Source organism: Peromyscus eremicus, chromosome 23 (genome assembly GCF_949786415.1).
Source record: "Peromyscus eremicus chromosome 23, PerEre_H2_v1, whole genome shotgun sequence".
Lineage (NCBI taxonomy): Eukaryota > Metazoa > Chordata > Mammalia > Rodentia > Cricetidae > Peromyscus > Peromyscus eremicus.
The window spans coordinates 662,787-678,625 of NC_081438.1; the positions used below are offsets into that span (position 1 = coordinate 662,787).

At 40.5% G+C, this 15,839-nt stretch overlaps 1 protein-coding gene across 16 annotated transcripts in view; it reads right to left on the reverse strand.

Moving 5' to 3' along the window:
* Positions 1–15,839, reverse strand: part of Ep400 (E1A binding protein p400) — a 110,751-nt gene that overhangs the window by 74,699 nt on the left and 20,213 nt on the right. For 13 of the 16 annotated variants that reach the window (XM_059249177.1, XM_059249178.1, XM_059249192.1 and 10 more), the window contains 3 exons: positions 3,402–3,492; positions 1,407–1,514; positions 520–905 (listed from right to left, as the gene is read on the reverse strand). In XM_059249177.1, coding sequence (XP_059105160.1) covers positions 520–905; positions 1,407–1,514; positions 3,402–3,492 — 585 coding nt within the window. The remainder of the gene's footprint in view (positions 1–519; positions 906–1,406; positions 1,515–3,401; positions 3,493–15,839) is intronic. The other 3 variants (XM_059249191.1, XM_059249188.1, XM_059249184.1) reach the window with 1 other exon arrangement.

Sequence of the window (15,839 nt, forward strand, 5' to 3'; positions counted from 1 at the left end):
ACAGTGTCATCCATGCTGGTGGAATTCATCGTATTGGGAAAAAGGGAAAAGAGGCAGCAAAGGAGGAAACCTAGCTGATGGTGGCTTCACCCTCGAACACAGCTAGAGTCAACTCTGAATTATCACTTCATCCATGTCTCTTTGGGTCAGTCTCACAACTTTTCAAGACTGGTAAAATTAGTCACCGTCTAAGGGTTCCCAGAAGACCATATGGGGTGACAAATACAACCCACTCCAAACAGCATGTGACTCAACAGGTCGAGGTTCCCTCTACTAAGAGCAACAATAATAATGATTTTCTATTACTTTAATGATTGTTATTACAGAGCCAAATAGAATTAATTTGCAACTGCTACAATAACCAACTGTGCTAAAAGGGTAAGTAAAGCTGCTCCCAGAAATGTGCAGGTTCAGTGTAGACCACACTACCAAATACCTAAACTGCAAGCCACCTTTGCAGACCGTTTCCTCTTTTCTTCTGCACCTCACTAGTCAAAACAGCCAATGTCCACAGAGTACCTGGGTCTGGGAAGAAAGCTGAGAGGTCTGCATCTGTGCCTTCCCAGGCATCGGAACATGGAGGGCCGGCTGGGCAGGCTGTGGAGGAGGAGCAGCGAGCTGGCTGGGCAGGGGGGCAGGGATGGGGGCATTCAGCTGTTGAGTCTTCACTGGGATTTGGAGCTGAGTTGGAGCTTCCACCATCTGTGACTGCTGTGAAAATTGTAAGGTGGAAGGGAGGGTTGTGGCTGGGACACTGGCTGGAGGCAGCCTCGCAGGGAGCTGTGGCGGTGGGGTATGCAAGCTGGCGGCATTCTGCACAGGAGGCCCTGTGGAGGGGTCATACTGCTGCTGGCTCTGCTTCTGTCCAGTAAGCTGTGTAGCCTGAGGAGTTGGGGGCATCCCTCCTGCAAAATAAAAAAGAGTCCAAAGCAATGATCTCAGTGCAGAGCAGCTTCCACCAAGTGACTCACAAGGACACACACTGGACATTCTGTTGCTCACATGAGAACTGTTACACTCAAAATGGGAGTGTCCTAGGCAGACCTAAGGTCAGGATGAGCACACAAAGAAGGAAAGAATGCACCCAACTATTGCAAGTTAGTACTAAGCAAAACAAGCATCAAATAACCACAGGGCACCTGACAGCAGTAGCAATAAGGAACACAGAAATAAAATCACCTGAAAGCACAATGTGGAGATGTGTGGCTCCCACTAGAATGGCAAGAACCTGTCTCCAGGGGCTTTCTCAATACTGAATTGATTGAGGTACAAAGACACGTCCCCACATGGGTACTTCCACATCCAGTACACTCCCTTGACTGCACGGCCCTAATCTGGGCCAGGCTCTAGGTTTGGGGCATTCCCTCACGACAAACTAAGAGTGCTGCTCTACTGCTGGGTCTTACCTTGGACTGTCGGCATTAACTGCTGCAGAGGGACTCCTGCATTCACCCCTGGATGCTGGAAAACTACCCCTGGATGACCCACTTCAAGACGAGGTCTCTTAGACTGCTCTAGAATAATTTTCAAGAAAGGTGTCGTTTCATATAAAAATAAAACCACAGAAGTAGTAGGAAAAAAAAAAACATATGTAAGTGTTTTTATAATCTTTGAAAAGGGAAGCCCTTCTATGCTATAAGGGATAAGACTGACACAGTTTCATTAAAATTTTGAAAGTACAAAGAAAAGCATCATACAAAGGTCAAAGGACAAGCAACAACTGAGACATTACAACACATGACTGGCAGAGGCTCACTTAATCATTCTCAAAGCACTCACGAATAACATGAGAAGTTTCAATGCCCAGGACAATTGACAGAGAACATCAATATTGAGCCAGGGACAGAGTCACAAATGGTTAATGAGCAATAAAAGCTCCTGTGCAATCTTACTCAGAATCAGACAACCACATCAAAACAGGAGGTGTGACTTCATCCTTAGGTCAGACCACCAAAAATTACAAGATTTATCAAAATAAGGAAAATGGACAAAATGTGAGAGCCAGAAACTGTTGACAGTGGTGGAATCGGACATGCCTGCTGGTGGGCAATTTGAGAGCAACACCACAGTTCATTCAAGAGGCTGTTCCTTCAAATCAGCTACTAGATATGTCAAATGAACATTTCAAACTACACGTCAAGTCTCTGCTCATTCTGGCAGAAAAACAAAACAAAAGAAACGTAGTAATAAACAGGGAAGACTTGCAAAGAATGACTGATAAAAGTCAACTGGCCAAAGCCATGTGTAGTGGCACACACCTGCAAACCCAGCACTGGAGAGCGAGAGGCAGGAGGTTCCCTCCAAGTTCAAGGCCAGCCTGGGCTACATCAAGAGTTCCCGGCCAGCCAGGTCTCATGAAACAGAATCTTTTTTTTTTTTTTTAATTTTTTTTTATTTTTACTTATTATGTATACAGTGTGCTGTCTGCATGTTTGCCTGCAGGCCAGAAGAGGGCATCAGGTCTCATTATAGATGGCTGTAAACCACCATGTAGTTGCTGGGAATTGAACTCTGGTCCTCTGGAAGAGCAGTCAATGCTCTTAACCTCTGAGCTATCTCTCCAGCCCATGAGACAGAATCTTTTTTTTTAAGAGTGTCTACTGATTTTTTTTTAAGATTTATTTATTTATTTATTATGTGTACAGCATATGTGACTGCAGGCCAGAGAGGGTGAGATAGAATCTTAATCAAAAAAAAAAAAAAATCATCCACACAGCGGAACATGGTGCAGACATCAAAAGATTCAGATGCACTGACTAGGAAAGTAACCTATTATGGTCATTATTTTTTTAAAGTAAGTCTGTATCTGTGTGTTTATATTTTAGTTTTTTCAGAGTAACTCATATGTATGGAAATTTTGGGTATGTACAGAAGAACGTGTGATAATCACAAAATATTGACAGCGGCCCTTGCTGTGGCTGCAGAAGAAGCAGGCATAAAGTCAGAGACAGCTATGTGTCACCTTCTGAACTATTGTAGCCTCTCACATTTCAAAAAAAGGGAGTTCCAGGCAGTGATGGTACACACTATTAATCCCAGCACTGGGGAGGCAGAAGCAGGGGGATTCCTGTGAGTTCCAGGCCAGCTAATGATACACAGAGAAACCCTATCTTGGGGGGAAAGAAAAAAAAAGTGTCATCACGTTGGGGGGAGGGGTGCATGGTAGTTTAAAAAATGGCTTCCAAATGTGGCCTAACAGTGAGTCATACCATGACTGTTCATGGGAAAGGAGATGGAACGTACAGAATCAACTGAAGTTTCTAACTTCAATACAGATAAAAACTTGTGCAAATATTTTAGTTGACAATAACCAAAAGAAAAATTAACTTAGAAGAAATTAAGTTCTTTAGAAACATGTGGCAACTAAACCACCATTGTACTGTTGGCCATGCTGGGCATACCTGTAGGTGGCATCACCTGCTGCCTCTTAAAGGGGTCGGCTTCTGTGGCACTGCCAGCCCCCACCACTAGGCTCCCAGTCAGGGCTTGGTGCTGAAAAAAAATGAAAATCAATAAGATTCTTATTGTTACAGCCATCAGAAGAATGACACACACTAAAACTACCATACCTATTCCAAACACTGACCTCTCTCCTTTTAGCAACTGCTACTACCCACACAAAGTATTTAAACACACACATGGAATGTATATTTGCATATCAGAAATACTGTAAGATTCTAACTTACCTCTTAGGAGAAAAAAAAGGATTGGTAAAGACCTATTTTTCTGGTTTTAAATGGAATTTCAAATCATCACCAATCTACGAGCTTCAAACACTAGCTTTAACTATTGAATGACAGCAAAAGGGCTGAACTGGAAAACCTTCCTTTCAGTTCGAGGCTATAGCTTGGCTGGCCTAAGGTCATACTACCTGGCCCAATTTCACGCCAAAAACTCAGTAACGGAAGGAAAACTACAGGTGCCTTCCTACTGGGGAACAACATGAAAACCCTAATTAACAACAATCTATCTGGAATCTCCAAGATGATACTTTTTGATTACCACCTCTCTCTCCCTCTCTCGCTCCCACCCCCTTTCTGTATACATATATATATATATATGTATATATATACATATGTGTATTACAAATGAAATATGTATGTTATTTAAATAAGTTTTAAATAATGCAGAGGAATTCAATCTGTATGAGCGACGTGGTTTCAACTAGCTGCATTTGACATTCTAGAAAAGGCAGAACTAAGAGGACAGAAGATGGTCAGCGGTTACAAGGAGTGGGTGGGAGGGATGTGTAGAATACATCATATTTTATATGATCCTCATGGCAGTCTAAACCTACAATAAGCGTAGCAACAAGAGGGAACCCCAGTGCATACTACAAACTCTGGATGACAATAATGTCCATGCAGGATCAGTTAAAAAAGTAAACCCCTGTGGGGAATGTCAACAGGAATAAGGCTACACACGTTGGAAGACGGGGAAAGGGGATTTGGATAATCTTTGTACTTTATTTCTGTTCTGCTATAAACCAAAAGCTGACCTAAAATAAATAGTCAGGCTTGGTGTACATGTCTTTAATCCTAGCACCCAGGAGGCAGAGGCAGGTGGATCTCTGTGAGTTGAGGCCAGCCTGGTCTACAGAGTGAGTTCTAGGCCAGGGATATACAATGAGGCCTGTCTTTAAAAAAAAAAATTAGAAGACCATTTAGCTAAGCACAGCAATTTGTGCCTATAATTCCAGCACAGAAGCAAAAGATCTCTTAGTTGGAGGCCAGCTAGGGATCCATAGTGAGACCCATCCCCTCCAAAAAAAGAAACAAAGATCAAAAACATATTTACCTAAAAAGCTACTGACATGTCACTTTACAAAAAAGAGCAATTCACTGAATCTTGGTCAGCAAAGACTTCCTCATCTGAGCACTGTCCCTGCCATATCAGCAGGTTTCCTAACAGCAGTGCTGACCAGTAGGTATAGGCCATGGAATTTCTCTCTAAAGGATTTAGCTCTTCCAGTCTCCTCTGTGGGGTACTTTAAACACCAAAGTTACTGGTGCTAATCAAAAGACACACCACAGAGGACAGGCTCACCAATGACAGGTAGTACAGTGAACACTAAGGTGTCCTGTTCATGTTTAACAAAGATAGCAAGAGATAGAAGAGTACAGGAGACAGAGAGTATGCTAGTCTTATGTCAACTTACCACAGCTAGAGTTATCTGAAAGGAGAAACCTTAATTAAGTAATGCCTCTGTAATGGGCAGTGGTAGCACAGGCCTTTAATCCCAGCTTTTGGGAGGCAGGAGGATCTCTGTGAGTTCAAGACCAGCCTAGTCCACAAAAGAGTTCCAGGACAGCCAGAGCTGTTATTCAGAGAAACCCTGTCTCGAAAAACCAAAGAAAGGCCGAGCGGTGGCGGCGCACGCCTTTAATCCCAGCACTCGGGAGGCAGAGGCAGGTGGATTTCTGTGAGTTTGAGGCCAGCCTGGGCTACAGAGTGAGTTCCAGGAAAGGTGCAAAGCTACACAGAGAAACCCTGTCTCAAAGGAAAAAAAAAAAAAAAAAAATCCAGCTGTAAGGTTGTTTTTTTTTTTTTTTTTTTTTTTGCCCCCCTCTTAATTAGTGATTGATGGTTAAGGGCCCAGCTCTTTGTGGGTGGTGCCATCCCTGGGCTGGTGGTCCTGGGTTCTATAAAAAAGCAGGCTGAACAAGCCATGAGGAACAAGCCAGTAAGCAGCACCCCTTCATGGCCTCTGCATCAGCTCCTGCCTCCAGGTTCCTGCCCTGTTTGAGTTCCTTTCTTGGCTTCCTTCAGTGATGGACTACAATGTGGAAGTGTACACAAATAAACTCTTTCCTCCCCAACTTGCTTTTTGGTCATAATACTTCATGGCAGCAATAGTAACCCTAACTAAGACAGAGAGGAAAGAAATAAAGGAATGGTCTGAAAAATCAAAACATGTTAACAGTGGCTTCTCTGTGAATGGAATTACAGATAACTTTTAATTCGTGTATGTGCTTTTCTCAGTTTTCTAAATACTCTGAAATAAATGGGTATCACTTATATACTCAAGACATTTATTTTTTTTTTTTTAAAGATTTATTTATTTACTATGTATACAGTGTTTGCCTGCACACCAGGAGAGGGCACCAGATTTATTATAGATGGTTGTGAGCCACCATGTGGTTGCTGGGAATTGAACTCAGGACCTGGAAGAGCAGCCTGTGCTCTTAACTGCTGAGCCATCTCTCCAGCCCCCAAGACAGTTATTCTTTAGTGAAAAGATAACTGGCTTGCATCCAGGAGTGACTAACTACTCCACATTTGAGGAAACATGCTCCAAATAATCATAAGCTCCAGATGAAACATCACAACAAAGAAGAGGTGGCAGGTGATACAGAAGGGAAAGGAGCCTAGCAAGTTTCCCCATGTTGGCTGGTGGCATGAGGGCAGTTCCCAGGCTACACTCTGTGGAAGGAGGACAGGGAGAGCAGAGACTGCTAGACAGAGGAGACCCTGTCTCCTCTGCCTAGGTCTGACTGGTAGATATCAGGAGTCTGGCTGACCATCAACCACATGCAGAAAGACTGAGGCAGGGGGACTGAAAAATACAAGCCAGCCTGGACTGCATGAAGAAACCCTGTCTTATTTTTCTAGACAAGGTTTTTCTGTGTGGCTTTGGCTGTCCTGGAACTTGCCATATAGACCAGGTTGGAAACCCTGTCTTTAAAAAAAAATTACCTAGGGAGCAGTAAGATGGCTTAGCAGGTAAAGATGCTTGCCACCAAGCCTGACAACCTGGGTTGGATCCCTGACACGTACATGGGAGAAAGAGGGAAATGAAGTTCCCTAGGTTGTTCTCTGACATACATACGTATGTCAGGTACTGTACTCCCACACATAGATGTGTGTATGTTCTGACAGTACACACATACACAATAAATACATAAATTAATAATAAATGTAGCTTACAGAGGCTCAAACTCAAAATGACTGCTGCCTATATAAAAATGCACTCACCTCCTCCTGGAGGAAGACTTACATCAGCAGGAACCTGTAGCTCCTAAAGCCAAATGTCTCCTCAATTTTAATAAAGTAATTAAATGGCTAAATGGTTAGACCACAGCTTCTAAGACTGACACTGTCGCTAAAGATAGAATTGGGTTAAGGGAAAAGAAAGAGACCTTTCTGAGTACCTTTAAAGGCATATCTGTTAGTGGAAGAGACTCAGTAACCTGTAATCTCTTAATTCAAAGTCTTCTGACACCAGGATTTGGTATGGACAACAAAAATACAAAACATACCTGAGCCTTCTTTTCAAAAGTATATACACTGGGCCTAGAGGGATGGCTCCATGGTTAAAAGCATTTTCTGCTTCTGCAGAGGACCAGACTTTGGTTCCCAGAACCTACATGGTGGCTAACAAGCTTCTGTAACTACGGTTCCAGTGATTCCAATGCTCTCTTCTGGTCTCACAGGCACCAGAATGAATGTGGTACACATACATACATGCAGGTAAAACACTCATATGCATAAAATAAAAATCTTAAAAAAAAAATAGATAGACTTGGTGGTGTACACCTTTAAAAATCCCAGCATTTGGGAGGCAATCTGCAAGTTGGAGGCCAGCCAGGTTTACATAGTGAGACCTGTCTCAAAAAAAACGAAAAAAAGGAAAGTAATAATAAAATTCATTTTTTAAAAACTATGTACAATAAAAACGGGTTAAGATCCCATTTGATGCTTATAAACTTTCAATTATACACATAAAAACATGAACACATTCATAATATAGAAAATAATGGCTGGGGTAGGGTCCCTAACACTGCAAGGGTGGTCACACCAGAGCTACTCTGCATCAAGAGTGCATGAAGACTCTCCTCAGCAGCTCTGAGAAATAGCTGGGCCACAGAAAGCTCTGGATCTGTACTCTGATTAGCACAAATATTAGCTGCAAACAACAAAACCTATCCTGAAATTCTTTTAGAATGCTTAGTGTAGTTGTCAGGACAACATATATGAGAACAGGAAGACTGGGATATTCAGATATATCCATCAATATTCTTGGCTAAACATGATATAACATATGTCAGGACCTATAAACTAACCTCTTCTGACTCACAAATGCTACACCCCTAAGAGTACTTCCCTAGCAGGGACCCAAAGCCCAAACCTGAATATCAGCTGAATGGAACAGCTCTCAAACTGATGGAATATGAGCAACTGCTTGACAGAGTTATAAGCACTAACATAAAGGAGCAAGTCATGTAGTCAGTACACTGTAATGTTAGCGGTTTGGAAAGACATAAAGACTGCTGCAATTCAAGGTCAGTGGTCCTCTGACACCCACATGTGCATGTGACTTTAATTAATCATATAATTTAAATGGGTATCAAATATTGAATAGCCCATTCCAATTTTCTGTATATTTAATTTTTTTCATAATACACCAATGAGAAGAAAAATGGAGAAAGTCAATGCATAGCATTTAAAATACCATTAATAGGACTGAAGATGTAGTTCAATGGCTAAAACATATAGGGTGCAAGCATAAATGGCCTGAGCCTGATCCCCATAATCCACAGAAAAAGTTGGATGTAGTGGTGTCCATCTGTAATCCTGGCATTTCTATGGTAAGTTGGAAGATGAACATAAAACAGTGACTCCCACCTGACACAGTGGTGCACACCTTTAATCCCAGCACTTGGGAGGCAGAAGCACAGCTCTAGGCCAGCCTAGTCTACATAACAAGTTTCAGGCTAGACAGGGCTACACAGTAAAACCTTGTCTCAAAAAAAGAAAAATGACTCTCAAAAGTTGTCCTCTGACCTACACACACACACACACACACACACACACACACACACACACCATCAAATGTACACACCACATACACACACACACACTGAATAAACAAACATTTATTTTTTAAAGCGCTAAGCTGGCATGAAGCTCATGTCTTTAATCCCAGGACTTGGGAGGCAGAGGTAGTTTGAAGCCAGCCCAGTCTACATAAAAAATTCCAGGCTAGCCAGGGCTACATGATGAAACCTTGTCTCAAAATAAATGAATGAATGAATGAATGAATGAATGAATGAATAAATAGCCAGGGCTACATGATGAAACCTTGTCTATAAATAAATAAATAAATAAATAAATAAATAAATAAATAAATAAATAAATAAGACCAATAATCAAGAAATGACCATACATTTATGAATACTCTGAATGCCTCCTTCCTCACCAAGGTCCTCACTTTCAGAGCTGTATGCTAACCTTTTCTTTATAGTGTCATCATTGACAGACTTTTCTCTAGTCTCTCTCCAGAGTTCTGCTTTCTGCTGAGTTTTAAATTCATGGCACAGCCCTCACTGACCCACAGAGCACTCTGGTTGATACCCCTCTGCATGGATACACATAGTCATTGCCCATAATGCTGACAAAGCATCTTTGGTTCTTTCTAGTCAGGGCAGTTACACACAATGCTACTTAAGAACATCACTATTACTGGCCGGTGGTGGCATACGCCTTTAATCCTAGCACTCGGAGGCAGAGGCAGGCGGATCTCTGTGAATTCAAGGCCAGCCTGGTCTACAGAGTAAGTTCCAGGACAGCCACAACTGCTTCACAGAGATACTCTGTTTTGAAAAAACAAAAACAAAAAACAAAAAACAAAAACAAACAAAAAAAAAACATTACTATACCTATGTTCTGGTACATACAAAATTTCAAAAACTCCTCAGGCATACATTTCTGGATCTGGGATGTGATTATCACTCATCTTTTCCAGCTGAAACAAAATGTTTTCTTATGTCTAGATCAAGCACACTCCTCTAAAAGAGGGTGAGACTCACACACACTCAAATGAACACATGTCATCCAATTTCATCTCTGGTCATCGAGTATGTTTAATTGTGAATCTGAATGGCTAAATTTGCACTGAACATATTAGTCATCTTTTCATATATTTGTAGGCACCCTTTACCTTCCACAGTCCCATTGTTCTTACATAGATAGGCCTCTGAATGACATATAAATACACTAATACATTGCATTTCTGCAAATACAGACAAAGATTACACCTATAAATTTTCTTTTTATTTTGCTGTTGGTGTTTATATGTTTCAAGACAGGGTCTCACTATGTAGCTCTGACTGTTCTAGATTTTAATATAATATGTAGACCAGACTGGACTCAAACTACCTCTGCCTCCCAAGTGCTGGAATTAAAGGCATATGCCACTATACCTGACTGGATTGTCTGAAATTTTCTAAGTTAAGATTCATCTTCAGGGCCTGGAGAGATGGCTCAGCACTTAAGAGCCATGCTTTGGGCTCTTCTAGAGGATACAAGTTCAATTCCCAGCACCCACACCAGGTGGTTCACAATCACCAGTAACACCAGTTCCAAAGACGAGACAGCCTCTGTACCACTGCAACACACATGGCATACATACAGAGACATACATAAATAAAAGCAATAAAATTAAAACCCTTAAAAAAAAAAGAAAGATTTATCTATCTTTAAGCTAATTATAATGAATTCACAAATAGTAGAATCAGGTTACTGCTCCCCACAAAAATGAATCATGCTCTTTGGGAAAATGGCTGATCTCAAGGCTAGATCAAGGAACAAAGAAGATGTACTTTATTTATGTGCTAAGTAGCTCAGCCTGGCCTAGAACTCACTGTGTAGACTAAGCTAGCCTCAAATTTGTAACAATTTCCCTGCCTCTTGATTCCTAAGTGTTGGAATTACAGAAATGAATCAGCACACACAGTACGGTAGATGAATCTTAAAACATTCTGTGCCATGAAGGGGTATGGAACATGTCAAAGATACACTACAGCCAGCTTGAAGAGACCTCAGGCAGTCAATTACAAACATCCTGGAAATCAAACCAAATGAGAGCTGTGGAAAAGGAATAGGTAGTTGCTTGGAAAGGAAAATGAGACCTCATGGTGAAAAAAGCAGACACAGTGACTAACATATGGGTTATACCAGAGTGTGAGCCTGTTAAAACTCAGCAAACTCTTCACACTGACAATGATGTGCTTCCTGTTATAAAGTATTCCACAATTTAAGGTAAGACACCATATTTAGACTCAAGAGAAATCACAAATCACATTAATAGGCATAGAAGCATCACTTGACAAAATTCAATATCCACGGATAAAGGAAATTTCCCCCAGCCTGAAAAAAAGACATCTACAAACTGATGGCACTCATCCTGCAGAGGAAGTCCTAAGAACAACATTGTCTGGGTTTCCACTACTATAAGACACTATCACACTGACGTCCTGACCTGTACAGCATAAAAGAGCAAAGGATAAAGTTAAGACTCCAGGCTAGAGAGATGATGCAGTGGCTAATAGCACTGACTGCTCTTCCAGAGGACCCAGGTTCAATTCCCAGCACCTACATGGTATCTCATAACCATCTGAACTCCAGCTCCAGGGGGAATCTAATGCCCTCTTCTGACCTCCATAGGCATTGCATGCACATGGTGCACAGACATACATGCAGACAAAACACATAAAATAAAAATAAATACATCTAAAAAAGAAATAGAAAGAGTAGGACTCTCTATTTGTAGACATGATTGTCTGTGCAAAAAAAAACCCCTTGACATCTAGAACAAAGCTCCAAAAACAAATTAATGAGTGTAACAAGGGTGCAGAATATAGGTTAAATAGCCAGCTGTATTTCTATGTTTGCAATGAACAGCTAGGAACTATTTTTAAATACTATTTATAACAACAAAAAAATTATATACTTAAATATAACTCTAACAAGTTAGACTACAATATTAGCATGCTGAAAATTACAAGCATCAATCAAGGAAACCAAAGACCTAATGCATGAAAAAGTCACATTCAAGACCGGAAGGACAGTACAGTATGGCTACCAGTTCTCCCCTAACTGGTTTTAACAGATGCAATGCAATCCCCGCCAAACCCCAGCAAAATATTAAGTCTACTCTGAAACGTATAGGAAAAGGGATAGGAAATACAAGGACCAAACAAAACAACAAAGAAAATAGAACCAAGGTGAGAATTTATGGTACCTGGGTCAGTGAGATGGCTCAGTGGGTAAAGGTGTCTTATGGCCAAGCCTGATGACCAAGACTGACCACCTAAACTCAATCTTCAGGATCATGGCAGAAGGAAAGAACAGACTCTTGCAAGTAATCCTCTGACATCCATCATGGTATGCACATGCCTGAATACAAATACACACACAAATACACACACAAATACACACACACACACACACAGGGATGGATGGATGGATACAGAGAGAGAGAGAGAGAGAGAGAGGGAGAGAGAGAGTGTGTGAGTGAGTCCTGGCACTAACACAATCAAACATCCATATGTTATAAACCCACAAACATCTGTCACATCACACAGAACTTCACTGAAATGGATTATAGGCCTAAATGTAAAATTCCTGAACTTCTAGGCATAAACACAGATCTCTGTGACTTGACTTGAACAGAATTCTTAGGAATGATATCAGAAGCACAGTATATTACTTCTCAGACTTTTGGCTGAGATCAAGTATAAGCACAATCGATTTTAAAAAATGTTATACTTCAGCAAAATTTTAAATACTTGCCCTGCAAGTGATAGTCAAGAAAAAAAATTGCAAATAGCACAGTATTGTACCAAAAATTTGGCATCTATATCACGAAAAAAAAAAAAAAAAACTTCTAAATTCAACAACAAACCAACAACTAAATGAAAAAAGAAATGAGTAAGATACAACATTTCACCAAAAAGACCTGCCAACAAACAGAAAAGATACCCAAGATCATCAGGCTAAAAACTGTTGCATACCTATCACTTCCTAGAAAAGCTCACACGGTGATGAAGTGGGGAGTGGGGAACACAACTCTCATACTACTACTGAGAACACAAAACCACCCAGAGGGAAAAAAAAAAAAAGGTTAGTCATCTCCTATAAAGCTAAGCCTACACTCCACATAGGACCCAATAACCTGACTCTGACTCACAGGTATTCATATGGATGAAATGAACACCCATGTACATACAAAATGCAATCTGTAAACAATTACAGCAGCTTTGTATGTGAATCCCTGAAACAGAGATACTCAACTACCCAGCAAAGATAAAGGGTAAAACTGCTCCCTGAGAACACCACCAGGAGACAAGTCTACCTTGTGAAAACATAAGACTTCTTAGTGTCTTAAAGGTTTTGCAGAGAACACACGTTTGATTCCTAGTACCTGCTCACAACCATCTAACTCCAGTTCCAAAAGCTCTCGACGCCCTCTTCTGGTTTCCACAGGCACCAGGCACAAGTGGCACACATAAATGAAACCTAATAAAAAAATTTTAAACATACCAGATTCTCCTCTGCTAAGAATGGAAGATGTCTGCCAAGAAGGGAGATAGATAGGAAAGGCAACCTGGATATGCTGCCTTTCTCCTAGGAAAGAATGGGTTAAGCCATCTCAATCTACAGATCTGTTGCCTTTGTTTCAATAAAGTACGAAGATTGCCACAGCCATGATGGATAAAAATTTTGTTCTCCAGTTTAGCCAAACTGTAAACAAATCTGCTTCCCTTTACCAAATTCTACTTCCTAATTTCTTTTGGAATACAGGGAACCTGTAAAGACAAGTTAGAGACCCAAGTATCAGGAAGCAATAACAGTATTTGGCAATCAGAAGAAACTACAAGCTGACCAGAAAGGCACTCCGAGAGCACTTGCCAGAGGACATGAAAGGTCAGAGTATACAAGAATGCATGAAGGACTGTTTAGTGGAAACAAAACCTTTTTTTTTTTTTTAAACTGTGTTGGGAAGTACACAACTCTATGGTTGTGAATATTCACACAACTATAGACCAAAGAAAAATGAATGTTACTGATGTTACAAAACCAAAGAAGTATTTAAAGTGTCATGTAACTCACTGATTAAAATGGGTATCTACATATGAATGAATGTAACAAGAAGTGATTAGCTAATAAATGCAGAAGGAATATTGGAAATAGAAACCCCACTTTGGAGCTGATGTCAGGGGAAGAGAGAAGAGGACCAGAGGAGTTCAAGGTCTTCTTAGGATACATAGTGAGTATGAGACCAGCCTAGATTACTTAAGAAAAAGGGTCTTTAAAAAAAAGCAAGTCTTAGTGATTCATAACTATAATTCTACCAGCACTTGGGAAAAATGTAGAACTACTGTAAGTTTGAGGTCAACCTGAGCTATAGAATTAAGTTCCAAGTTAGTCTGGGTATAAAGTAAAACTCTGCCTCAAAAAGAAAGATAAGGGAAAGGCAAAAATAACTAAATAAGTAAGTAGATAAATAAATAAATGAATGAATCAAAAAGGTTAAGGCTGGACATGGTGGTGCACGCCTTTAATCCCAGCACTCAGGAAGCAGAGGCAGAAGGATCTCTGTGAGTTTGAGACCAGCCTGGTCTACAAATTGAGTTCCAGGACAGCCAGGGCTGTCACACAAAGAAATCCTGTCTTGAAAAACAAACAAACAAAATGATTAAAAAATAAATAAATAAAAACAAGGGAAAGGAAGAAAAGGGATATAGGGAGGGAATCCACTGTGGGTCTTTATAGTAGTAACCGATTCAGAATGATTCATCAATAGCTGTTTGAAATAATGGGTTTGAGGACATTTACATAATTCATAGCCTCATCATTTACAGAAGGAGAATTAATATCCACTGAAGAGGCCTGGTGGACACCACTTCAGATGCTTCAAGTTAACATCACCCGTCGGTTCTAGGCAACACCATGGCCTGGTGACATGATACACTGAGACAGGCACACTGTCATTTCTGTGGTATTCCTCTAAAATCTACATGACTGGAACATGATACTAGGGTATGTCAAACAATCCCACACAACAAAACATTCCACAAAATAACTGGTCTGTATATTTCAGAAACATCATCATCACAAAAGAGCAAGAAACCAGCCTAGATTAAAGAAAGCCAGAGAGGCATGACAAGTAAGGAATATGGATATCCTGGACCAGGTCCAGGGCTAGGGAAAAAGCTGCAAAGGACCTCTGCAGGACCAGAGATGGAATCTGAATCTCAACTGCCAGTCATAAAGCAGTACCAAATTACTGTGGCATTTCCTGACTTGGAGGACCTGCCCTCTTCTACTAGTTAAAGCATTTAGGGATGAGGGTCATGATACCATATGGTACTGCATAATCCTGAGAATGAAATGTAACTGACCAAAATCTAATAGCAATGAATCAGAAAAGGCACAGGAGCTTCCTGTATGACTATATGACTATAGCAACTTTCATATTTGAAATTATATTAAAATTAAAAACAAAAACAAAAATATCACCAAGGACAAAACTGCTTTCAGAAGCCAGCACACTCTCTTCAAAGCTCCTAGAATTTAGCATGTGTGTGAATCCCAGGGTCACACATGCATTCTGGTTTCCTCTACTAAGAAATCTCAGTCCTGATGACTGAAATTCACATCAACATTTCTTCCAGCTAAGAAAAATACCTACTGTATCTTTCTACTTGTTCTGTTTTGCACTGTTTTCAAAATACAGGTAAAAGACACGAGAAAGAACAAACATTAAACACAGCACACAAGGAACCCTAAGCATACAATAACAGGACTTTGAATATTAGAGGACATGCACACTACAAGCTACCACCACATTGCAGGTCACAGAAAACAATGCAGTAAGGTCCGTGTTGTCATTCATTCATGCAACTGAATTTCAGAACTGTATATGCAGAAAGACTTTTACTGTTCAAAATAAGAAATGGGCTCTGGAAAAAAAAAAAAAATGCCGAAGAGCAAATAGTAAATTGAAGGTTAAAATATCTGGATGAAAGAAACGTTTGGGATGAGACTACAATTTA